General features: G+C 40.9%; 2 protein-coding genes across 3 annotated transcripts in view; both read right to left on the reverse strand.

The window, feature by feature from the left end:
- Positions 1–2371, reverse strand: part of LOC118784790 (glucocorticoid-induced transcript 1 protein) — a 32780-nt gene extending 30409 nt beyond the window's left edge. For both annotated transcript variants that reach the window (XM_036539210.1, XM_036539209.1), the window contains exon 1: positions 1642–2371. In XM_036539210.1, coding sequence (XP_036395103.1) covers positions 1642–2008 — 367 coding nt within the window. In that variant the 5' untranslated portion in view covers positions 2009–2371. The remainder of the gene's footprint in view (positions 1–1641) is intronic.
- Positions 2372–14012: 11641 nt separating this feature from the next.
- mios (missing oocyte, meiosis regulator, homolog (Drosophila)) lies at positions 14013–24533 on the reverse strand. The gene is made up of 11 exons (XM_036537849.1): positions 24465–24533; positions 22172–23527; positions 21755–21853; positions 21375–21629; positions 19946–20115; positions 17482–17547; positions 16867–17025; positions 15885–16037; positions 15343–15547; positions 14761–14890; positions 14013–14606 (listed from the first exon to the last, which is right to left on the reverse strand). Exons 2-11 carry the CDS (start codon positions 23472–23474, stop codon positions 14516–14518), a joined length of 2631 nt encoding a protein of 876 aa, XP_036393742.1. The 5' UTR covers positions 23475–23527; positions 24465–24533; the 3' UTR covers positions 14013–14515.
- Positions 24534–26049: the final 1516 nt, after the last annotated feature.

Below are 26049 nucleotides of genomic sequence, written 5' to 3' on the forward strand. Positions count from 1 at the left end.
TCGGCCCAGCCCAGGTGCCACGACCTCGCTTACAAAACACTTGTACCGTTTTAATTCGGAGGTCACCCCTATCGAACTGTTGGTCAAGTTTTCATCATGTCCTCTGGGGCTGGACAGGGTTGGAGGTCATTGCTTTCAGGGTGACGAAGAATGTGAGGCATGCTTTTGTCGTGGACTCAAGTCACGAAACACACAGAACCCGCAATGCAGCACACAATGATGGAGGCTGCCATTTTGAAAAAGGTAAGGACTGCCGCCATTATGCTCTGGCAATATAAGAGCTGGTCTCGACAGCAGGAATGCTGGAATATGAATCGAGATTCATGGCCTGCACAGACCACAATGCACTGAAGGTCACGCTAGTAAAAATCCCCTTCGCCCTCTTGAAAAATAGTCCTAAATAATGCCGACCCATCAATCGGGTACACCGTACAACTCGGGGCGTCAAACTCAATAACAAAAAACAGCTCAAAGTTTTTCATAGCAAACACCATGTCAAAAACAAATTTCACTCACCAGATGATGCATCTGGCTGCTTTTGACTGTGGCTGAATATTGTATATTCATTTTAATATATGAATAAAACTGTGGGATATAATAATGCCAAAGCGATCCGGGGAACACACCAAGCCATTCAGAAGTCAGGAAAGAATAGCTCAGTCTCAGGTTCTTCATCGGCCTTCAGAAGACAGTCACAATCGTCAGGATTTTCAGGGGCCTAGTCCGTAAGTGTGCCTGACTGGCCCTCCATCTTCCCTTTCATTGCATCTCCTCATTACAGAGGAAGCACAGCCGTGAAACCCACAGAAGCATCAAATGTCAAACCTCTCATCTCTGTTGCACATCTGTTAATATGTAAAACAGACCTTAAAATACCCTGCCTGTTTTAGATGCATAGAACACACACACACAGTCAAAGCCTTCTTATAATGACCTACTAGAGTAGATTTTTGCATTAGGCCTTTGTTTCAAGTTTAAGTTCAGGAGTTGCTAATCCTCGGCCCTTAGATGGCCAAGTAAGCTTCCCCAAGCCAATTCTTTCTTGCCCTCTGCCTGTAAACAACGGTACATTGGCAGTACCCTGGGAATGCTCTCGGAGATTTAAACAGCTTCCTCATCATAAACACTGCCCTGAAAGGTTTACTAACTTTCACCTATCCTTGCCATTTTCTGAGTTGTTCAGTTTCACCACCAAGAGCTTATTTTAGCCAACAAATGTGGGACCAGGCCACATCGTCAAACATAAAGGCAACAATCTGTGCTTTAAAACAGATTTATAGCAAGACATCTGAAGAGCTGTGCCTTGTTAAGTCGCGTCGAAATAAGTTCCGTCTTTCAAACGAGTATTCCACAACCGGACTGTGCAGGGGGAGTCGCGAGCACGAGCAAGAAAGCTATTTTACCAGGTCGCGTACGGGAATATCGTATTAATTATATAATTCCAGACAAATGTACAGTTATCGAAGTAATGTTAAAAGCACTTCAAATGTTCTTAGCTATCTCCAGGACAACGTAAGATAGTTGGATATAGTCTTCAGCTCATTGATCCCATATTTGACCTATGAATTTATGTATCAGAATACAGTATAACAGCTGCGGAGGGATGCAAGGAGAAATAAATGGTGGATTTAGCCGTCTTACCTCTACAGACGGGTGAGTTCGGACTCCGCTCAGGTGAGCCCTTGTTGTCTGGCGACAGTCTCGGTCTTGCGACCAGTCTTGCGTCCACCGAGCCGTTCCCCCCCGGGTTCGACAGCAGCTGTGTCGGGCTAGGAGGGCTGGAGCACTGGGTCGTGGTCGGTCCTGTGTTGCTCCCAACTGAGAAGGAGGAGGGAGAGCGGGTTGGGCTGTGCTGATTTCCACGCAAGAGCTGGTAGGGCACAGTGGCGCGGATGGGTTGCAGCCGGCTTGTGCTGCTGTTGTTGCTGGTGGAGGTGGGAGAACCTGCATTGCTGCGTCTAACTCGAGACTGCTGCTGGTGAGATGAGTTTGTAGCGGATGCGGACATGATCGCTTAACAGTGCAACAACACTTTTTAGTTTGAACACAGAACGATTTGCCAGAGCTCACCCGTTCCTAGAAAAAATGAATGATGGTTTCCGATAAACATTTAACTTCCTTTGATAACAGTGCGGCTTTTGTAAATAACAGTTTAAAGTGCCAGCTTATTTTGTATAGCTTGCCAGTTAGCTAGCTAACGTCAGCAGTGTTTGGTCGTACTCCTGTGAAGACAACCAGATTAATCCGACAGTCCCATATTAAAATATACTTTTAAAATATAGTTGAAGCTGTTATGATTAAAACAAGAACTTTGAAGCTGAACAGGAGGGCATAATATTCCAGTGCTGTCGGTAGAACTCTCCAACTCTGCCAAGCCTTACTCCAAATGACAGTTGCATCGGCACAGCGACTGGCTGATACGCGTAGGCAGGGTACGGTCGTCAATTGTAATCATCTGGTTGGTGGATAAATGATAGGGTTTCAACGGTCATTGGTCCAACACGGTGAACTGACTGTAGCATTGACCAATAAATTCATTGAGGTTTTGTACGGGAAGGACGTATTGTGTTTCTTTCTTAAAATGCTATTGGTCTAAGAATGTAAGTGGCAGGACACAACGTGAACCCGGCGTATGGTGACATATAGTGCGTAAGTAAACGACAGAATGGTGGATGATAATTGGCTTCGAAAACATGCGGATACCCGGGGTAAACACGTATATTTAAGGCTATATGAAAACTATGGAGGCTGTGAATACTATTTCAAAAACTCTTCAAAGGAGTATTTCAGGATAGGTTTTCATGGATATGTGGTCTGCAGATATTGTATTTTATATTGAAATAAATGAGGAAAAGTTTTTCAGCTAAATGCCATAGATAATATCATAATTGCATGCTTTTTCAAAAAAGAATGTCGTATCAGGACAATCTTTTAGGTCGATTAACATGGAATAAAATTGAAAAAAAAAATCTCAAAGCAGTGTGCTGTTGATTGATTGGGGCAATAGCTTAAACTGATTGTTAACGTGTAATCTGACTTCAGACATTTGCAAAGTGCTAAAATAACTAAAGTTTATATTTTGATTTAATCACACAATCCACAAAGCCTACATCAAAGCACCCTGTACTGTTCTAGTCAATATAAAATATATCTATTTATTGTTGTAGTGTATACTTAAGAATATTAAGTGTCCCATTGTGTTATATCTGTTTTTACATCACTTTTGATTCACAGACACTTGGCCAGTACTGTGCAATAAGTGCATTCAGGCCACCAAGCCAAAAGATACAGAATCTGTGAACTGTCTCTGATAAAATAACTGTTCTTGAATCATCAACTAAGCAGCATCTGTAAAAAACATTTTTACTATCTGAAGAAAACTGCTAGAAAAAAGGGGCTGTGAACGAAGTATAGATAAAAGCTACTTGTTCTGACTGCAATGCACCATCAAATTTACTGAGGTTATCTACCATTAAATTAATCAAAATAACTGTACTTATATAAATGTATTTATATTTTCCCACCACTTGCATCATTGTACAACGTGTAAAAACAAAATATGACCCAGAAGCCCATTTGAAACTGAGCTACCATTCCTAAAACATTTGGGCATATGAACTGACTGTACCACACAGAGTTACAACTTATAACACACGGTACATTTGAATTCCTGCATTTGTTATACTACATGTTTGTAGATATTGAATTACAGGTGTTTTGGCATGGCCTGCAACCTCAGACTGAATGAAGTAGTGTGTTCCCCATCTCCAACATTTAAAATGAGTAGCTGCGATACAGTACATTGCATGGCACCACTGTGAGAAGAAATCACTAAGATAAAGATCCATTGCCGAGTGGATTGCCTAGTGGTGTCCGCCTTCCATGTGTTGTACTAGTCTTGTTCTACAATGTATTTTCATTTACACAGTTAATTGGACAATCATACAGTTCAGGTAGCCTAATATGGCATTTGCTGTTACACGTAAGCAGGCCCTACAGCAGCCTGACATGGTATACACAACAAAATGTATTTCAAAGAAAAACAAAAGATAAAGCATGTTGCAGCCATATGGCATATTTGATTTTGTTGCACAAATAGTTGTAGCATCTGTTTGGCCTGTTGGCTGGTCCTGACCACCTGGTGCCTGTCAGTGGTACAAATGTGTCACAAGGCAACAGTGCCCGGGTGGCCATGCAGACAGCGAAACACTCGGCTCAAGTTTGCAATGAGAAAACCCGGTCAACAGTCCCAGAAAACAATAAATACTGTCCGGCATCTGTTCAATGTGTGCATCTGACATATTGCTACCAGTAAATCACTAATATATGCACACGCTGCACATCAAAATAACCTGATGTTTTTTTCTTTTTTTTTTTGTTTTGTTTTTTTATTATTATTCATGAAGTTCCACCAAATGAAAATGTAAGTGGAAATATTGAGAACAGTTATTGTGGTTCCTCTTAATTTACAGAGTGTTCAAATATCTACACAACAACATTCATGTGTTATATTTGTGAATACTTACATACTTTTTAATCTACATATTCTTGAAAGATGACTTAAAATGTCATTAGGCCAGAGCTTGCTTTTAAATGTGATGGCTGAAGATGGGTACCAACCCTGTCATTTTCAATACTGTCTGATTTAACTTGAATGAGGTAAGTAAATGTAATCCCCAATTATAAACCCATATGCAGCTTTTCTTCACTGCTTTATGGTGACTACACAGCACCATAGGATTTACCTCCACCTCATCCCTGCTATGGCAAAACTGTCTCACAAAGCAATGTTTTGATTGAGTTGGGTATTGTTTACGTACAGAATGTACAGAGAGAAGGTACTCAAATTTGGGAGCTGATTTTAACCAACTTTGCAAAAAAAAAAAACAGATATTTCATTGGTTTATGTATGAATGCAGAAAATGAGAAATGTTCTGATTGGTTTGTTGAGGTATCCATATCTTAGATTTATATCAAATTAATTGTTGGATATGCGCTAAATATAATCTCATGTGAAATGAATACATGTACTGTAAGGGATATAGTGAGGTTTTCTATTATCATGTAAGACATGTGAAAAGGAAATAGACCTGCACACAAGGGTACAAAGTGCATGTGTATGTTGAAACAAGAGGAGGCTATTGGCACTGAAGTCAGACAGCCTTTTCAGCCTGCTCATCGTAGTTCTTGTGTTCTGGTACTGCACTTAATCTTAAAGAAGGCAATTAAAAGGTTCACTACTGTAAAATCTGTGAACTAAATGGAAAAATACTTCAGCACAATAGTATAGTAAATGAGATACTACTGCAGGCCCTAGCAGTATCTTCCACCATTACACTCCCAGGAAAATGAATGCCACAATATTAAAAGAGGAAATAAAATGTTAAAAATATGCTTAAATATAGCAGTTATCATATGTTGCATTTCTTTCATTTTCAGAACTACTTCAAGATATTGTGATCATATTTCTGCAGGTGTTCTGTTATAGTAATATAATGGAATTGGTTTTTGATTTACCAGTGTTCTTCATTTGAGTTTTACACAACTATTCATCCAAACAGATTATGTAACTAACTTTTCAATATCATAGCAAAATAACCTGTGAATTACAAAATAACCATACAATTATATAAGCATAAAAGGTATACTATGTGATTTTTTTTTCACAATAACCATCAGCTCCACAAAAAAGATTTAAGAACAAATATATTTATTTTTTGTGGGACAAATGGGTCAATAAAGTGGATTATCTGTAATTAAGGAAGGGTTTTCTGATCACATTAATGGATTAGGCAGTATTAGGGCCTCCCTGGGACTTAGTAACAAAATCCCAGAAAGACAAAACAGAAACACAAAAACAATTCTAGCCCTCTCTGATAATTACCCAATACTGTATGCACTCTGTAATCAGGACATCTGGAGGACAACTAATTACAAGAGGATTTTACACAGATCTATTTGGATTTTCAGTGGATTGCATGTAATTTCCCCCACTTGGGTTCTTGATAATTTCAGAAAGAAGTGCAAGTTCAAAAGAATTAGTTAAATTATTTGCAATGAAACATTATTCACACATGGAGAAATGTGTCCTTCCAGCATGCAATAGCTCCATTAGCCTGACTACCAGCATCTCACAGAGATCCATGACTAAGTGATTTAGCCAGCTCTTGGGTAGGCCTCTCACTTACTTGTGTGAATTTAAGCCAGACAGCATGGTGGAAAAAAATGAAAGACTAATTGCTTTTAGAAAAAAATCATTTATAACCCTTCCCCTCCACCCTCAAAGACTGAGGCGTTGCTAACCCTGAATATGCACAGCATATTGATGTGCAGTATGCACATTTTTTAATCAAGGCTGGATTTGGCTAAGGGAGAAAACAGAAGGCCTCTCGCTTCTCTGAATCAATGGTGCTGTGGCAGCTGAACTTCTTATTAGTGGGAACAATTCGGAGGGTTTGTCTGAGGGGCAAGCAGCTGCTGTTTTCAGGGCCTCCTCTGCGATTTCTCTCCTCCCACAAGGAAGAAGAAAAGCTCTGACTGTAAATTCTTCCTGGCTGCAAACTGTAAGCAGTATGTAATCTACCCCACCACCACCACCTTTGAGGCCAAAATACACATGCAGATGAACAGCTAATTAAATCTCAGCTTTTGGAGTATACAGATGAGCTAAGTAAAATCAACTAGTTCAAACAACATTTAGCCACATACACAGCCATAGCCAGAAGCAGAGTAAACAGGAGAAGCCCCTGAGTGAGGTGAACTAGACTTGAGTGGGAGTCCTTCATTTGAATTTCAGATACTGCAGTTGTAATGTGCTTCTCCTGAATTGTTCCTATAAAAGCAGATTTGGACGATAAGTATGCCATCAACAAAGTTACACTTTGGAGGGGTATATATACAGGTGGAAAACCCCAGCTTCAGAAAGTAAAAGTCCTGCCACGTATTTGTTCCACCCATGCACTACACCAGGTGAATTTAATTAGCACAACTCTTCAGCCAGGTAGAGGAGCTAATTAGTGAAATCACCTCGTTTAGTGAATGGCTCGCACAAATACATGGTAGGACTTTTACTTTCTGAAGCTGGGGTTTTCCACCTCTGGGTATATAGTATACTTGTAGCACCAAAAGTTGCGCCATTGTTGGGGTTTCCTACAGAGATAACCAAAATGACCCTGAGGTCTGACTCATTACAAACTTTCACTTCTGTGCCAATATATTAATGCATTAGCAGAGCCAATCCTCTGACACTTCAGATGGTCACAAGATAAACTGAACTTGTGAGCAAGTTGATGAGCTTTAAAACTGACTTGCTCTTGCTAACCAGCTAGTTAGCGAATACAGTTGATAAAGTATTGCTCCTGATTGTTAACTACCTAGCTTATTTTAATTTAATTCAGCAAGATACTTTATTAATGAGCTACCTACCTTAATAATATGTGAAAGTTGACTCCGCCTCTGTTCTGACATGCAGAGATTCACGATTTATAGGCTATGAAGTGACTAAAAACTCTTATTAACTAACAGTGATCTCATAATTCTCCTCTGTTACACCACATCATTTCATATGCATCAGATCAATATAACCCAAAAACATATAGTACTGATATAGTTTAGCTTTATATCTCCACAAAAGATGCTTTCTCTGTGCAAGAACAGAGTCAATCCCACATGCTAATTATTTATTCTCTATAAGTCATAAATATTAAGCCAAGGAACAGCACTCCAAAAAATGGGTATTATTATCTAATATAAACGTACAAGCATTATTCCAAAGCAAATCCATTCAATCTTTCCCAAATTATTTACTGGAATGTGGTGTTCCTGAAACCTGTGTTTTAGTTTGTGTGTTTGAGAAAGACAAGATGATAATATTAAATCCTTGCAAATTCTTCATTATGTTGTCTTTACAAGTTGCCACCTTAGCCAGTGCAGCCTAATCTTACTTCACATCCATGTGTGTGAAACTCTGTACAGAGCAGTGTGGTCTCACTTAAGTGCTTCAGGTAAAGAAGGCCCTCTGTATAAACTAAAAACAATTTTGTTTTGAAAGTGGTATTTCACTAGAGGCATGTGTGGTTGCACCACTTAAAAATTACTGAGTAATGATACACTCCCTTTCTTATCATTTATGATGTGGGGACAGTTTGTATTTCCCCAATTACTCAATTCACACATAGATTTTCACAACCTGGTTGCATTTCTCCTTTATTTGCTGGAGTTCTGCCCATGGGAAGTACTATATTTCATCAAACAGACAATTGCAGGGGACACAGTATGTATTATTCAGCTTTAGATTTTTTTTGATTTATCTTTGCCAATTACATCATCCATAGATTGCTGGAATAGCTGCTAAAAACAACCAAGACTGACAGACCAATGTGGATAGAACATGTTTGCACTGTGTTACTGTACGAAGTAACAAAATATCAACACTGACAATCTACATAACATTAGGACCAGGCTTCAACCCTTCAAAAAAGTTTGTAGTGTATCTTCTTTTTAATGCTAGGATGATCTTCTGCAAATATGAGTAAGTTCATAATGGGTCTTCTATTCAATACGGCACATGCCTTTTACTTCCAAGTGGTGTTCTGTAAAGGCTGCTCTAAGTGTTGTTGCAACTCAGTATCAGATTATCTAATGGCCATGTAATATCTGTGATACTATAATGTGTATGCAAATGTATAAACATTTGCAGGGTGTTTTTTTTATCACTAACCATTTTTAAAAAGAAACTGATCCATTGAAACATTTCCAATAAGTCACAAATACACACAAATATTTTTCCACAATCATATGCCAGTAAGGATCTCAGTGGACTTTTTGTTTACAGTCAGAAAGACAGGACAGATAATGTGGAACATTGAAGGAAATATTTGTCTAAAAAAGACCAAACTGAATGCAACACGTTTTAATTTTCAGTACATTTTTTTTGTCATAATATAGCATTCTTAAAAGCCTCTCTCATAAATCTTATATATTATCAGCTAGTGCCTATGAGGCTGTGAGAAACAAATGGCATAACATGTAGCAGAACCTATTTTAAGTTAGTTCCTGTTCATCTCACACACTATGCAAGTCATCACAGTCTTCTTGTTTTACAGCCACGTAGACACACCAGTACCCACATTAGGGACAGCTGCTTGTGACATCACCAGCTTGTGTTGAGAGGGGTCTCTTTCAATGTCAGCTGCAGGTATCAGGCCACAGTCCTGCCTTTGAGGTGTTACCTCCTGAACGCAGTCACATAATTTCTGAATCATTATAAAAACAGCTAAAGAAATATTATGCTTTACAGTTCACATAAATATTAGTGTAGTGTAAATATTAATGATTTGCATTATCAGTAATGGTATTTTCCCACTACCTGTCCAATGACATTGCCACTTTTTTTATCAAGGTTTGTTTTGATTTTTGCGTGCTAAACAAGGTTTAAAAACAAAAAACAGAATGGATAAATATGTGGCCTGTATGCTCAGTACATCATTTGTCAAAGGTCACATGTCTTTTGGCATTGTAAATCCCCATATAAGGGGATAGCATATGTTTGCTATGCATAATTGTATTTAGTTATTTATTTAGAACTAAATCAATGCAGCAAATCAATTCTTGTAAATCAACCTATTAATGTTACCCCTGGAGTCATAAAATTGTAAAGATGTATGTTAAGTTGATGTGGATTTGCAAAATACTGTGTGGTGACATTGCCCTGTATGGTATATGCCCAGTCACAAGCAATACTCCATAAATGCCCCCATAAAGTGTTAGAAATAAATTCAGCAGCTTGGTTTTTCAGCAGGGCCTTACTGCCCTTCCTGTCCATAGCTGGGTTTACTAAATGGTTCAGAATTTAGCATGAGTTATGCGGCCTTTCTTCCCCCCCTTTATTCCTGATTGTTCTCTATTTCAACACAATTCAGGAGTTGCCAATATAGCAGGACTCTACGACACACGACTACAGAGCTGAGAAGAATCATGGACTTTACACTGACTGCTTCACGTACTTGTGACAAAATAAAATATACCTACTTTCGCAAGAATTATCTTGGCTGGAACAAAGGAGGAAGACACCAGCAAATACATTGGTTATCAGTTTGCCTTCATGCAACTAGGCCCGCTTTGCGTGTTTGTGCAGGCAGAGTTCTGCTGAATGGCTGCTAGCCCTCATCGTGAGGAAATTATGCTGGCTCTGTTGCACAGTCACCCCTGAACCATGAGCATGAGCCAAGAGAAACACACAGTATCTGACCATCTGTGTCTGTTCCTCTAAAGAGCAGCTCCATCTTACAGCAACAGGATGAGATGAAAATTATACTGTATTGCTCTTTGCTGGAGAGTTTCCTGCCTGCTAGTAATATTGTCATTACCTCTGTACCGACCTCTGAGGGTTGTATGAATAGCATATTGATTATTTAAACCTACTTTTATTTGGTCTAACCCATGTTTGCACCAGATATAGATTAAGAATGTTGATAAAGTCCTGCAAGTTCGTGTAGAGCAAATAAGCAGCTGTGTCTATAAATATGACACTGTAGTAAATCACCCAATATGCAGAATTCCCTGCTACATTCTGACAGCAACACAAAGCTGTCCTTTCTGTAGGTAAGTCACCAGAGAAGCAAGGATTTTATTGTGCTCTGATTGTTCTGATAAAAGCAAACGTAGATAAAAATAGGAGTAAAGGTAACTACCCATACTTCCTCTTGGACCTCAAAATGCTGCATGACACAAGGCAAACCCAGGTCACTGCCCTCAGCATCTGATAAAATCTGTCCATGTCCCCTAGGATTATTTTGTTCTGTCCCATTTAAGCAAAGTCATGTTTATCTTGTTTATATTGTATACATCTACCAAGTAGATTTTGAAAAGAAAAAAAAGGTTTTTCTGCCATTATGATGAAGACAGCAAGAGAACTTAACACTATTTATGACAGACCACACACATTAAGCACTATGCAAACTGAGTAAGGAATTCATCCTTGCTTTGAGTTTCCACAACAAGAATCCATCAAGTTTGTCCATGCTAATGCATTAAATTATACATGTATACAGTACGTAAAGCATAATGTCAATCATGCAAAACAGAGTGCCCTCCATATTTATTAATACTCCTATTAAAATATGAAGAAAAACATTCAAACTCAGGAAAGCAGTTACAAACAAAAAGAAGAACAAGAAGATCCAAAGTACCAAAAGCAATTCTGCAAGGTGGAATGGTTCAAGGCGGAACGGGAAGCAAAAATGGGAAGCATCTTACCCATTTAAATGCTTGCAGTAAATACTGTTTGCATGTAGTGTGTCAGTCAGTACAACAGTTGGGCACCTGTAGTCTTTGTTGCATATTTTGAGTGTAACAGTTGCATTTAAGAATCCCACCTCAATTTTTGTCTGGTTAATTGTGGTCATAAATAACTTATAACACTCACTCTCACATACACACACAAGATGGGGAAAGAGAATGCTCACCTTTGCAAGTATGAATCAGGAATACCATCTCCATGATGCATATGTTGTCATATGCCACGTGAGTTCAAGAGATGCAATTTCATCTGAAGGCCCTGAGTTATTATGTCATGTTTAGTATATAACTTTTCATTTACCATTAAAGGTGAACACAGGTATAGGAGAACCTTTTCCACAACTGAAAGTCAAGTCCAAGGGTGATGGCCACTGGATGTGAAACAAGACATTTCTGTAAACAGCTTTCTCTGTTTTTCAAAATCTACTGAACTAAACTTAGACTCGTTTCGTTTTGAATGGATGCACTTATATTCAGCGAGGAATGGAAAAAAGACCAAGGAGTTGTGCTGTCAACTACCCCACACATACTAAGGAAACATTATTAATGATTGATTAACTGTAATCGATCACTCATGGCACTCTGCAATTTACTTAATAATGTCATGTTTGAAATATGTTTTTTTGGTACATGCTATCAACCCCTTAATCAATTTGTCACTCTGCACATATGTATGAGAAAGTCTACATTGTGAAATACATCTCAACCTTTGCATATACACTGGCATGCTCTGTCAATAAAGACATTATAGGTGAACTGAGATGAACTCCAATGAGGATCAGTTTATAGACAATATATAATTACATATATCTTTATTTCATATTCATATTTACAGTGCAGCTTGGTAGACAGCACCCCAGAATCCTCAGAAGAAAATGTCTGCCATCTTTACCCATACATTGCCTTTAATTCCAAGCCCACATACAGATTTGATACCTTATACAAAAGGTGCTAGAATCAATTTTCAGAGAAGCAACATGATCAACATGACCCAAGAACAACCCTTGACTGACATCACACCTTTATTGCTAACTTATAACAGTAATTAGGCCCCACCTGCTTTTTGCTTAATGCCAATAATGTGACGTAATGTAACGGTATTGTCTCCAGGCTGCTTAGATGGCAACATGAGAGAAATTAGAGACTATCATTCAGTAATGCCACTTACTAATTAGATTCATTAGATATCAAAGGAGCTTTGAATTCAGATGAGACCAAATATAATTGATTATTAAAACATTCAGCCGTGAGATCACTGATCAATTTCTTTCAAAATGCTTTTAATCAAATGCTTTTTAATGAACAAATCAGGAAATGTATGGTTCTTACCCTTATAAATATTCAAGGAGAACCTAAAACATTGGTATTACTTTTTTTGCAATTCTGATTGTAGCTCTCTTTGCAGTTTCACATTATTTCCACAGAAGCGGAGTTGCAAACAGTGCTTGGGGGAAGAAAAGCAGGGTTTGATTTGAATATTCGATCTTGCCAATCATAGAATATTTGAATATCAAATTGATCAAAATTCACACACCTACGTTAGAAAGTTTTCTTTAAAAAAAAGTGCTTTCAATCCCCCTCTCTAGTGTAGGAGTCTTGGACTGAATGCATTGTCAAGTTCTGCAAATTAAGATATGCATATCTAAGATTCTTTTTCACACAGTCATCTAAAATATATTTTACTTTGAATAGTGTGCTTTTTTAGCATAAATCACTCTTTGTTTTAGTATTTAGCATGTGTATATTCTGAAAACATCACAATGTCAAGTTTAAAAAAATGTCTTAAAACTTCACACACTTTGCACAGGAAAAAATCCAGGGAGTCCATAGGACTTCTACTATTTGTATTGCAGCTACTGGACCCTAGATGAATATATGGTCATTTTAATTTATCATATGACAAGATCTTGTTCAATATTACCATCTATTCGTAGATATTACCATCTACTACCTGAAGTGATCAAAACTTGAAATGCTACAATTGTTGGAGGTGCCGGTACTGAATAGCATAACAGCGTGAGGTGAAGCAAATGGAAGTCATACTCTGAGCGACAGGGTAATCTCATTTATTGCATTTTTCTTCCCTTCTACTCATTCATTCCTAATGGGAATTTCTAATGCTTTTAACTTACTTTGTCAAAAGCTAGATTTGCAAAGAAACTGTCTGCCCAGATAACTGAATGAACCATCAGGAGCAGTCCTGCTGTACAGCATCTGGTAAACCCTCAGCATCGTCACTGTATTGGTGAAAATGCACGCCAAAATGTACAGTAAAACCATTATGTCACATTATCCAAAGGGGAAGCAATTAATGGAGAAAACTATGGACTTCAACAGTCAGCAATAGACTTTTAATGGACCACAAGGAGGCTGGAACAGTATGCTTCTTGGTCAGCCACACCTAACAACTTCTGTTAAGCTCTACAACATATCCTCATTCACCTACCAAAATACAGGAAGTTCATTCACACCATTTCCATCAGGGGGAATTAGTTCAATCATTATAGTGCTTGCACCAAAACTGAAAAATACAATCCCAACCAGCCATTGTGAGAATAATACTGACTACATATTTTGTGAGATGTTCAGTAGCAACTGGACTACACATAAAACCCAATTTGCTATATTATCATGACATCAACTATCAAAAATCCACAACAAAGCACATCAAAATGTTTGAGAATAGTATGGCACTAATAAGTAGCCATGGATACAGTGTCAGTATACTGACACCTTGTGTTCAGCCCACATGTCACCACAAACCACCTGAATGTGACAGAGTCATGCCCGAGAAGCAAGTATGACAATTCTAGTGAATGTTAACCTCTTTAGGACCGTTGCGGCTGAATTTTCAGAAGTGTTCATTTTTCTTCCATAGGCTGTTAGCATTTAATGATCTTTGATCAGCGTTCCTGTGGGCTGACTGCATCTCAGCTACATCCATCAAAGCATGGGTCAGGGGGTTGCTCTGACCTCAAAGACACCTTCCAGAATGTTCCTTCAGGATGCTGAGTACTTCTCTGAGGTAAGGCTCAAGACACAAAGGCCAGAGGGGAACATATTCCCCCTCTGCTGAAAGACACTGTAGACATATCAGCAACCCGAGCACTCGGGGCCCCCAGTGTTAGGCGTGGTCCCAGGGAACGGTGGAGAAGGGGACCCCTCAAGGAGACCGCTGACAGCGTTTTGGGGGTTGGGTGTCTGCACAGGAGAATCTCTAGACGCTGTCAGAAGGGACCAGATTCCCTGTGGTGTCCAACTGCATGCACTTACAGGTACAGGCAGAGACGGGGCACTCTGTGTGATCTCTGTGGGGGGAATGAACTGTTAATACCTGCCTCTTCACACACTATAGGATGCTTCTTTTTGTTTCCCCCAACTTTGTGTCTGATTAATATTCAAGATAGACTCAAAGCAAGCAAGTAACGTCATACATGTAACAGCAAGTGTAATGATCCTCACCTGAACCAGCTGAGCATGTGGCCCGCGTGGCCACCATGGCGACAATTGTGGCACCAGGTGAACCAATTGTTGAACTGGGCCAGCTTCTTGTCCTTGCTGAGGTCCACCTTTTCGTCCGATTTACCTGTGCCTGGCAGACACATTCAAAATGTCTTATGTCTATAAAAGTCTAAGCTTTATCTTAAAAAGCATAACAACACTCACAATAAAAATTTCAAGGTTTCAAATAATGACATACAAACTTTTTTGTTATTTACACTGCGGACATTTAGTACCTTTAAATCAGCTGAAACAAGAAAATCAACATGACCTAACCCTAGTGGGTGAGTGACCGTGTGTGTGTGTGTGTGTGTGTGTGTGTGTGTGTGTGTGTGTGTGTGTGTGTGTGTGTGTGTGTGAGAGAGAGAGAGAGAGAGAGAGAGAGAGAGAGAGAGAGAGAGAGAGAGAGAGAGAGAGAGAGAGAGAGGAATTTTCTGTCTTCCGCTTGTGCAGAGAACCGTACAATGCATTTGTGTGCACGTGGTGTGACGGCACTTTCAGCTTGTGTTTTCCTTTACATGAGGAATAAGAGTGGGTCAGTACCTGGGCAGCTTGACACAGGTGTGCCCATGTTCATCAGGCAGAGTGCACAGCGGGGGAGGGGCTTGCGGCAGCCTGGGCAGCTGGTGACCTTCGACTTGGTGGGCGAGCCACTGACCCCGTACTGGCTGAAGCCGCGACCCTGGTGCGGCATCGCTGAGCAGCTGTAGGAGATGGACTTCCCACAGAAGTTACAGCTCACAAAAACCTGAGGGAGTGACAAAGGGTTTGCTGTTCTCAGCATGAACTGAATTTACATTGTGGGTGATTTACATGTTACATAAAATGCCCCTTTTGGGTACAATATAAAAACAACAACAAAAAAAATCTTCACAAAATATTCACAGATAGCTGATATAATTCTTATGTAATTTTATAGGAAATAAACTTTATTTTTTATTTCACACTGACATACTGAATAGTGTGTGCAGAGTGAAAAATAATCTGTACATATACTCAATATTCAAGATAAAACAAAGTCCATCAAAAATGTAGAACCCTTGTGACAAATGAACATCTGAAATGTGAATTCCTCGCAGTCATGCCTGTGCAAGGGGCTTTGAGCTGGGGTCTAGCTTGCTCCGGTGGATGTCAAATTCAGCCCTTTTGTGCCAGAATCTCCAGGCGTCCAGCAGGTTGCGGTAGTTCTCAATCCAGCACTGGACACGTGGGTCCTTCACCACGTCCCCTGGGGAGCCCTTGGAGGAGGCAGAAGGTCAAGGTAAAAACCCAGAGGAAAATTGGTAGCTGTCCTTTACCTCAGACTTAGCAAGCATAGCCTTCCCTCAGTGTGCCCCAACACCGCCCCTCAGAGCTGATTTTGGCTCCAGTTGCCTCTAAGGAATTATGTTTAACTGAGCTATTGACTGAATCCTGATCTTGGTTGGACATCACCTAACAGTTATCTGGTTTAAATCCTTAAGAAGTGCCTCAATTAATTTAAACTGGTTGGTAAACTAATTGCTCTAGTCCCTAAAGCAGTGACTTGAACAACTCATAAATCTAAATTAAGCTGAATATCAGTTTCACTAGTCTATTCAACAGAAAAAAAATGATCATGAACAAGTTGAAGTTTTCTGTTCCAGAAAAATATAAACCACACAATTCACAATGAAACTAACACCACAAACCAGTCAAGTACAGTGAAACCCAGACCTCTACCCAAGCAGCTAAAGACAATCCAAGTCGGAGCTCAGTTGGAATGAAAACCAGCATGTAAAGTGTGCCCTCAAGACCAGGGTTGAGAAACACCATTTTATGAGTACAAATTGTCAAAGGTACTGAATGACTCACTACATTCTTACACATATTAGACCAGAAATATCTGCACCTGGCCATGAGGATGACCAAGCAGATCCTCCATATCTCTTAGCCTCTAACATTCTAATAACTGTAAATAAAAGAGAACCTTTGTTCAGTTAAGACAATAATTATCTGAATCAGCTGCATAAGGAGCCACGCAGACAGCTACCTAAACAACTGCCTTACAGGACCAGAATGGAGTAGAACCTGTAATCAGTTAATCACCTTGAGCATGCAGAAACTGGCGGTCTGAACGTCTCCGGTCCGGTCAACGTAGCTCTCCATCAGGTCCACCCCATCCTTGGTCAGCCCTGTCAGCAGGATCCCCTCCAGGTTGCCCGCCTCTTTCATCTCATTTGTCAGCTTCTCAATGTAACGAGGCAACTGGGCAGAACAACAGACCAATCAGCATCTTTGGTCACTGGGAATAAAATCTATTCACAAGTAATGAGGACAGTTTTTCAGTTCATTATTGTGAGATCATTTCAAAATTAAATTCACTAAAATTCACGACAGTGAATGACACCTTATTTCTGAGACCACATTATTACACACAATATAAGGCTAATATCCAAAATTAATATTTGCTAGCCACAAGTAGTGAATAACATTCATGGTGAAGGACAAATTAATGTACTTCAGATTGAGTAACTGCTTAAGTACAATAGAAAGATGATGAGCTATACAAAAAATGTAGAGCCCTTGTGACAAACAAATTTCTGAAAGTCCTAGCTGTCATATCTGTGCAAGAGGCTTTTAGCTGGGGATTACCTCTCCAAATTCAGGAGGCAATTACGGACCATTCCAGGATGTCCTGGTAGTGATGAATAAGAATCTCACCTGGGAGTCATTGAGAAACATACACGCGAAGGCCACTCTGTCCCTGACTGCCACACTGCTCTCGTACTGCAGAGAAGGGGAACAGAGTCAGCTGAGACCTGCGTGATCCTGGTGCAGAAGCACAATGCAGCAATCACGGCTATTACAAACACACTGTCATAAGCAAACACTTCTTTAGGAGACTGTCTAATAGACTCAGGCCTTGCGCCAGCTTGAGTCTATTACCGTTACCAAGAAATAATATAAACAATTTGAACAAGTGGAGTCCAGACTGGAAACATAAATTTAAAGGATTAAATGTTTTAATTTCCTTGTCATGATTTGATAGACCTTGCTCTGTGTCAACAATAACTGATATTGCGGTCGGTGGAAACATGAACACTCATCTAATTTCTGGCTTGATCTGTACTGAAACTGTCATTCACTACTGGCCACGTTGTCTACTTGATTTAAAATAAGCCATTATGAAAATGATTCATTAAGTTCAGCTGTAAAATGTAAAATCTAATTCAACTCAACACTTAGTCTGCTGTTGCAAAATATGTAGATGCTCTTATTTATTTTTTCATTCAGTCATTTATAACTCATGGGTAGATGACTGATTCTCTTTTTGGCACATACTGAATGGACAACACAGAGGATCTCACACAGAATGCAAGCTTACTGTGGACCACAAATGACTGTCATTTTTAGGGGATGACCGATTATGGATCCGATATTCGGCATTTTTACAATTATCAGCATCATGATTTTTTATCCAACTGCTGATAAAATTAATTCATTTAAAAATGCGCTACTTTGGCTCTGATGCAGCCGGCTCTCTCTGTCTGTAGTCACCACTTTGTGGTCTCGAGCAATGTCCCGCCCACAGCACTATCTGATTGGTTACACATCACGAGTAATAGCCTATCAACAATGAAGGCTACCGTGCCACATACGGGCACAGAGGAATGCATTTGCAGACTGGAGCAGCTCCGGTGAGCGAGCGGAGCTGTATGTCGAAGGTAAGGCAGCAGATATTGCCAAAGTTGCCATAAACATCAAAATCCTCTACACTGAAGTTGCAAAAACACCACAATCTTATGATCTATTTCTATGATGACAAGCATGCCCAGTTTCCTTGCTACACTGAAAATGCCTGAATAATGCACTTTGTAGCAGTGATATACAGTTACCTATAACGAGATAAGAGTTTATTTATGTAGCAATAGCTATATCTTTGAGTAATGTTGGTGCCAGTGCACCTGGAACTTATTTTAGCTCATTACTCGCCCGTATGAGTTAGTGTTTTTACATGTTATAGGTAGTCGATGGTCATAATAAATGTAAGCTAATGTTGAGTCTCGTAGAGTTAACTTGAATGTGATAGTGAACTTCAACAAGTTCACTTGTTGATCCATAATTTAGCCAGCTAACTAGCAAAAAAAATTGATAGGCTATAACGTTTTTTCTTGAACGTCACTTACCAGGGCTGGTTATACTGTCAGTCTCAACCTACGACTACTAGTAACATTACTGAAGTGTGTCCTGAAGCTGTCTCTGACTGTTTCTTGTAGAGAGGTGCAGGATATTGTTGTTAGAGACTTTGGACATAATGGAACTCCATCTAAGGCCTGTGTTAATCCATACATGGACTGCATAGATGGTGTACAGTTGTCAGAGTTGAATAGTCAGCTACTTTGTCTATTTATTTATTCATTAAAGTTTTTAGTTAACTTTATAAGAAATGTTCTTGGGAGCTCCCAGCACTTTTGGTTTTAAGATAATGTTGAAAAGTTCTCTTTTAATTAAACATATGCTTAAAGGCATGTCAATGAAGTTTTGTGTTGGAGTTTGTGTTATTCTAAATTTTGACACCAAGATTTTCATTTTTACTGCAAACGTATGCCGGTTCCAAATATCGGTTATCAGTCTCCTTGATTACTAATAATCGGTATCAGTATCAGCCCTGAAAAAAACTATATCGGTCGACCCCTACTCATTTTCTTTTTGCTGCCAGTAAGTAAGCCACATAAAATGTCATATGGCATTGCTACGAATAGACATGTGAACACCATGTTTCTCAAAAACAGAAAAGAACATACATATTCTCCACTGTGTTAGTATGATCTGTAAATCAGCAAATATTCTGCAGCTTGATTCAAAAGCAACAAATACACTTTCCTGCTTAATGTATCCTCATATTTGTGACTTTACAGTTAGAAATATAGCATAAAATTGTCAACCTTGTGGTTCTCAAAATAAGCCTGGGTTCTACATTGATTACGGCGCCAAAACAAATGACGATTTGTGACAGTTCCTTTCTATTTGACGGTCTCTGGTGGAGTTACATTTCAGTCTGCATTAACTGTCTTTTGAATAATAACAACATGTGAGCAAGTCCTATTTTGAATCTGAACTTCTTCTTCATTTTTGATGTGCGTTGTCACAGACAGCCAGGGTACTCCTTTCCCTCCCCACGTACCAGCACAGCATCGTAGGCCCCCGGCTCGCTGGTGAGGAAGGCAAACATGACGCACAGGTAAGGGTTGTTCAGCTGGAGTCTCAGGGAACTGCACATCTCTCGCCACAGGGAGTTCTTCTCATCTGTGTAGCCCGACAACGCCATGGCAACCACATTCAGGTTCAAGTCCCCTGCGGGGGTGGAGCACAGGCTTGAGTCAGGTTCAGATAATTCAAACAACAACTGGCAATTAACTGTGACATCGGCATTTTGGTGGGTGCTCGCCAGTTAGGATATTTATCCCTTACTTATTACATACGACACAAGACCAGCTTGGCCTGTTTTGTGGTGCAAGAGTGGTTTTAAGATTTGTAATTTGTAATTTTTATCTTCATGTATGCGCAACAGAAAAAGTCTGCAAGCATACACACACATACATACTCTGCACCTGACAAAAAGAAAAAACTTATTCATTTTTTGAAAGACAAAGCAAAGTTTCTCTATTATGGCAACAGCACATATCCACAACAGTGGGAAATCTGAACCTACTCTATCAAACAATGGTGACGCATGTTATGCTACCAGTTGCAATAAGTACAGTCACAAAAAGTTGCCAGAAAAAAATGACATTTTAGGCACAGGGTAAACATTAGTGGTCTAACCATTATTATATTTAGTAATGTTCAAAGCTGGAAGCAATGATAATATGTCTTGAATTATCACAGGGCAGCAAGCAGTGCACTTACAGTTCTGTTTACACACCTTCTATCTAATTACTACCACTGCCACTCATTACCAGGCAACACTCACAGATTGTGCAGTTGTCATAGGAGCAAGGAGTGGTGCAATATCAATGACAGCTGAAAACCTCCCCTTACTGTGAACTTGAACCACAGTCACGTGGATCTGAGTCAAAGGTGTTAACTGTGTGGTCTATGAATTTGATCTAGCAACTTGTATGGAGTGTTAAAAGCTCAGCAATGTGGCCACCTTGTGGCACATGCAGGCCATGTTCTATGAGAGTAGCTGCATAGAATAATGTTTGAGTCACTGAACAGAAGGCTGTTGATTTGAAGACAGGTTTCTGTATTGCATATTACCCATGTGCTTCACCTGATTTGTTCCTACATATTTATGGAATTAATCAGTAGAAGGAAATATGTGACACAACCACAGTAATTCTGCTGAGGGAGTAATCAACACAAGGAAATGATTTATACTGGTAAAACCAAACTTGCGAGACCGAGATTCCTGTCTGTAAACTCTGCCAATTACTGATACACGAAATACTTTAATCAGAATCAATGTATGTATGACAAACCAGTAGTTGATTTAAAATTCAACCATATTCAGGAGTATGAATGTATAAATGAAGTTAAAATGTAACAATGTCAGGTACAGCAGTTAAAACATGGACACAGAGCTTGATTCGTTTGGACTAAACCTGTACCTTTTTCAGAGGAGGCGCCCTTGTTGAGGATCTGGATGGCTCTCCGGATGTCCAGGTTGAAGAGGGCGACGGCTGCGGCACGCTCCCACTCCCCTTCCTGCTCCAGGGACTTGAGGAAGGGCTCCACATCGATCTCCGGGCCCCGCTTGATCCAGCCGCACAGCTGCAGGGCCAAGCTCCGCTCCTCGCTGTGGAACCGCAGCACGTCCGTCTGTCTGTCCGAGCCGCTCCAGCAGCGTCGGCTCTCCGTCGTACCTGCGGGGGGCAGCGTCGAGGCAGCAGAGGAGGATGGGTTGTGTCCATGTCAGGACTAAAATTCATACCGTGCATTAATCAAGTGGACATTAATCATAAATGCTTTTAATAAATGAGTCACTCACCAGAGCTGGACTTGACAATGTTCTTGATGCCTGAATACACCAGAGGCTGTTTGTTCCCTTGCTGCTTTTGCTCAAGGTCTTCAGTGTACTGTTTCATAAGTGATACTTACATAGGAAATTTAACACCAAGATATGAAGAATAACCATGCTGTGTGGTACGGAAGCGCAAAGCTCTACGGTTCACACCACATGCAACCTGCATACACCTTAAGTTTAGAAGTGCTCTGGGATTTTACAAACACCTCGGGCCACACCAAAATTCAAAATTATGGTGTTACAACATATGCAACCCCATGCAAATCTACACATACTACTCTTCAGCAAAAACATTCCTCCATCCTCTTTATCAATGAGTTTTGAAATGCAGATCTACACATAACTCTTTATTGCCTGAAGTAACACCGTGCTGAAGGATATAATATAGAGTATACCAGAGGGATTTGAGCTGTGGGTCATTCCCTCCGGCCAGCAGATGGTTTCTCCACACCTGGACGGTGTCATGGCCGTATCGAGACTGGGCGCGCTGCCTCATCTTGGTGGCGATGTCCACCTCCGCCGCGCTGCCCTCGCCGCCCTCCTCCGTGCACTCGTACAGGTGCCGCCCACACGCCCACATCAGCGAGGTGGTGGAGCTCCAGGCCAGCGAGATGCGCTCGAACACGGTGAAGTCCGTCATGGCGCGGTTGGGCGACACCACCACCATGCGGTTCTGCGAGGACGGGTGCCAGGCGAAGCTGCCGATGACGCTCTCGCAGGGCTGCACGCTGCGCTCGATGATGGTTGGCTCCGTCTCGTCGCCGATGGGGGTGGGCGTGTGCTGCATGTCGTAGAGCCGGACGATGTTGCTGTCGCGGGTCAGCGTGGCCAGCAGGCCCGTGCGCGTCGGGCACCACGCCACCTTGGTGAGGGGCTTGGGCTGCTCCGTGAGCGTCAGCACCGGCTTCTCGAACTTGCGCAGGTCCCAGATAGCCACCTGGCCCTCGAAGAAGGAGGCCACGCGTTCGTGGAAGTGCGGGTCCACCGTCACGCCCTGGATGGCCTTGGTGTTGACAAACATCTTCTGGCTGGTGTTGCGCAGGTCGAAGATGGCCAGGTTGCGGTGCATGCCAGCCAGCAGAAGCTTCTGGTCGCGCGGGAGCCAGCAGAGAGACAGGCAGGCGTCATTCTGGCCCAACTCGTACAGCGGTTTGGTCACCACCATGCCCGAGTCTGTGTCACCTGACGAGAGACGGATCTTATCCGTAGGGACAGAGGCCTCGGGAGCAAACTTACTGCTGATGTCCCAGATCAAAACTGAGAAGTCCGCCCGGTGTTTGTCCAGACCGGCTGCCAGCCAGTTGCTGTCCATGGGGTTCCAGGCGAGGGTGTTGCACTGCCGCGCGTGTTTCGGCACAAACTCCTTCCCCATCAGATCCTTGCACTTGGTGTTGTGGCTCTGGCCCAGGCTGGTGAGGACCACCCTGCCGTTAGCCTGCCCCACAGCCAGCAGGCACTCAGGTTCGTGCTTGGGGTACCAGGCCACGCACTTCATGTACGGCGTGTCCGAGTTGATGGCGAGCAGCGTGGCCGCCGTCTCTTCGGAGAGCGGAAGCGCTCCCGGTTTGGCCTCCGCGCTGCCCATGGATTCGATCCGGTACAGGCTGAGCTCCGAGTCGCAGATCACGAACCGGTCCACGTGGTGCGGAGACCACAGGATATCCGGCTTGGAGCCACTCATCATGCAAGAAGAACGCAGCCAGCTATCCTGAAGGAATTTTCATGAAGTCTGGGTATCTGGGAAAACAACACGATTACATGTTTCTACACCTACTCAGTATGCAAACAAGCATTAATAATAACAATAATAATAATAACAACAATAGCAATAACAATAATGTAACATGGCTAAAAGTATACTGTAGCAGGAATGTAATTAGGCTGGTTAACGCGCAGCTTCGAATCTAAGTTGCAGCAGTGCAATTTTACCCATGGGGAAAGTATTTGAGTAGGATCGCCTTTCTAAAAACTGTGTAGCAAGTTACAGTCAATACATAGCTGTAAAGCAAGACGTAATGCGCCCTAGATCGTAGGTGTCTGCTGTGTCAATACGTACTGTAATTAGGCGCTACATCTGTCATGCAGTACTCAACCAGCCACACAATTCACGATACTTCGAGGAGAACACGGATATTGTAACCAGACTCACAAGCTAAGTGGCTAGCTAAGTGACACAAACGATTGAGACATCGCACTTTAATTCCACGAAATCTTAGTTACGTTGGGTCCTCCTATGGATATTACTATTTAATATAGATACACTACTATTTATCAAGCTACCTACTGTCGTCCTGAAGGTTGCGATGTGCCAATTAACGTGTTAACAGCTAACGCTGGTAACGATAATAGATCCCTAACTGGAGGATAGTCTGCGACCAGTAGCTTGTTAGCTGTGCAGTAAGCATAACAGAGGCAGCTAGCTGCAGACCCTACCTATCTACGTTAGCTGACTATAACTGATAGAGGTGGCTCTCTCGAGTTCGTTGATGTCCTAAAGCTACCTAGTTAGCAAGACAGTGAAATATCTGACACGGCCACCCAATACTATTTGCGAGATAGCCACCAGTGTAATACGCAATCAATCATATATACGTTCAGCACACTGGAGAGCAACTACCAAACTGTTCTGAGTTAGCATTTTAGAAGCTAAATTTTGAAATTAAACAGCACATACCTGTTTGTCACTCACGATGCCGATTTAATTTTCCACTGGATACAGTTACAGGCCCCATTTGCTACTGTGCCGCATCAAAATAAATCCCCAGGAACTATATCCTGTCGAGTGTGCCTATTTTAAATGCACTTTATGTTCTTTAGCGCCATCTGTTGCATTGGAGAACGACTAGCTCAAACGCTGCCTTCCATTTTCATCCGTTCCAAAAGGGGGCGGCAAAATGACAATTGCTGGAGTTGTGTTCTTATACATTTGTTTATTTAGACCTGTAACAGCAACCGAGAAAAATACTTGATTAAAGTCAGGATTTTTTTTCATGTCTTTAACCTCAGTACTTTAGGTTGCAGTGAGGGTATCAGTAACAGATCATAAGTGCTGTGGTGTATTGGAGAAGTGAATCGCTCCACGCAAAACACAGGAAGTAAGTGGAAGGAGATCATCAAACAAAAATTTAAAGAGGAGCTATATAAAGTAATAAAATCTGTTATATGTCACTCTTGTAATATGACGTAAATAATGAAATGTTTCTTAATAAGGATGAAGGATCTAAAAATCTTTACATTTTGACATGAAATCTGACTCTGAAAGCAGCTGACATAATCGTTTTGGAATATGATGGTTTTATCCACCATTGCAGTCTTAGTAAAACACATAACTTTTTATTCTCACTATATTGACCGCTGTGTGCAATGGCTTCTGGGTAAGGATTATTTTATGCAATTAGGATCTAACTTCTGTTGTGGATGTGTTTTTTTTCAAACATGTTTTCACTCTACGGCTCACAACCTCTTGCGATATCAGGGAAGTTTTGAATATACAAATAAATGCAATTGCATTGAAACCTGAAGCCAACATGTCATTGATGATGCTTGTGTTTGCTTAGAATGTAAGGAGTTATAGCATAAATAAATGTTTAATGAAGCAGCCCCTTGCATTAAACAACCATTTAAACTAATGTGGTTCATTGTGGTCCTGTAACAGCTAACCATATGTGTGTGTTTGTGTATATGTGAAAATAATCTGCAACTATTTGATGTAAAACCTTTGGCTAATATAGAGACAATGCAATACAATTATACCTGGATGGAGTTCAGACTGTCATCAGTGTTGAGACACAGGTATGCTAAGTATGTTAAAAACACAAGTTCATTCAGGAAACTAGTAAAGATATGTTTATGGGTCTTGGATACCTTGTTGTACAAGGTTGTTTTTTTCTTGACCCTGCCCAAATTATTTGGAACAAATAATAGCAAGGGGCAGCCACTGTCACACCTCCAAATGGGGCCATTAAGCTGTTGGAGGCCAGGGAAAGGCAAAACAGAATACTAAAGATAATGGTTGTAGAGAGGCTGACTGCTGATCTGACCTGTCAAACAGAGTATTTGGAAGTGAATGGGAAACTACTTGACCTATCTTGTCATGATTCCACATAAAGAATCTTAAACACTTGTTGACACCCTGAGACTTTCAGAGATGTGAGAGATATATGGAGCATCAATCACGTGTATTTGGGGAGGGGTTTACCATTTGTCAGAGCAGCGAGAGGCACAATAAGGGAGCCGCTTCCTGATCTATCATTCAATGG

The sequence above is a fragment of the Megalops cyprinoides genome, chromosome 10 (genome assembly GCF_013368585.1).
Source record: "Megalops cyprinoides isolate fMegCyp1 chromosome 10, fMegCyp1.pri, whole genome shotgun sequence".
Classification (NCBI taxonomy): domain Eukaryota; kingdom Metazoa; phylum Chordata; class Actinopteri; order Elopiformes; family Megalopidae; genus Megalops; species Megalops cyprinoides.

Coding starts and splice junctions, on each gene's coding strand:
- mios (XM_036537849.1), bottom strand. CDS start 23,474: ATGATGAGTGGCTCCAAGCCGGATATCCTGTGGTCTCCGCACCACGTG. Junction 21,630..21,754: donor CATTGTCAAGTCCAGCTCTG/GTGAGTGACTCA, acceptor TGCCCCCCGCAG/GTACGACGGAGAGCCGACGC. Junction 20,116..21,374: donor GGGCGCCTCCTCTGAAAAAG/GTACAGGTTTAG, acceptor CCACCCCCGCAG/GGGACTTGAACCTGAATGTG.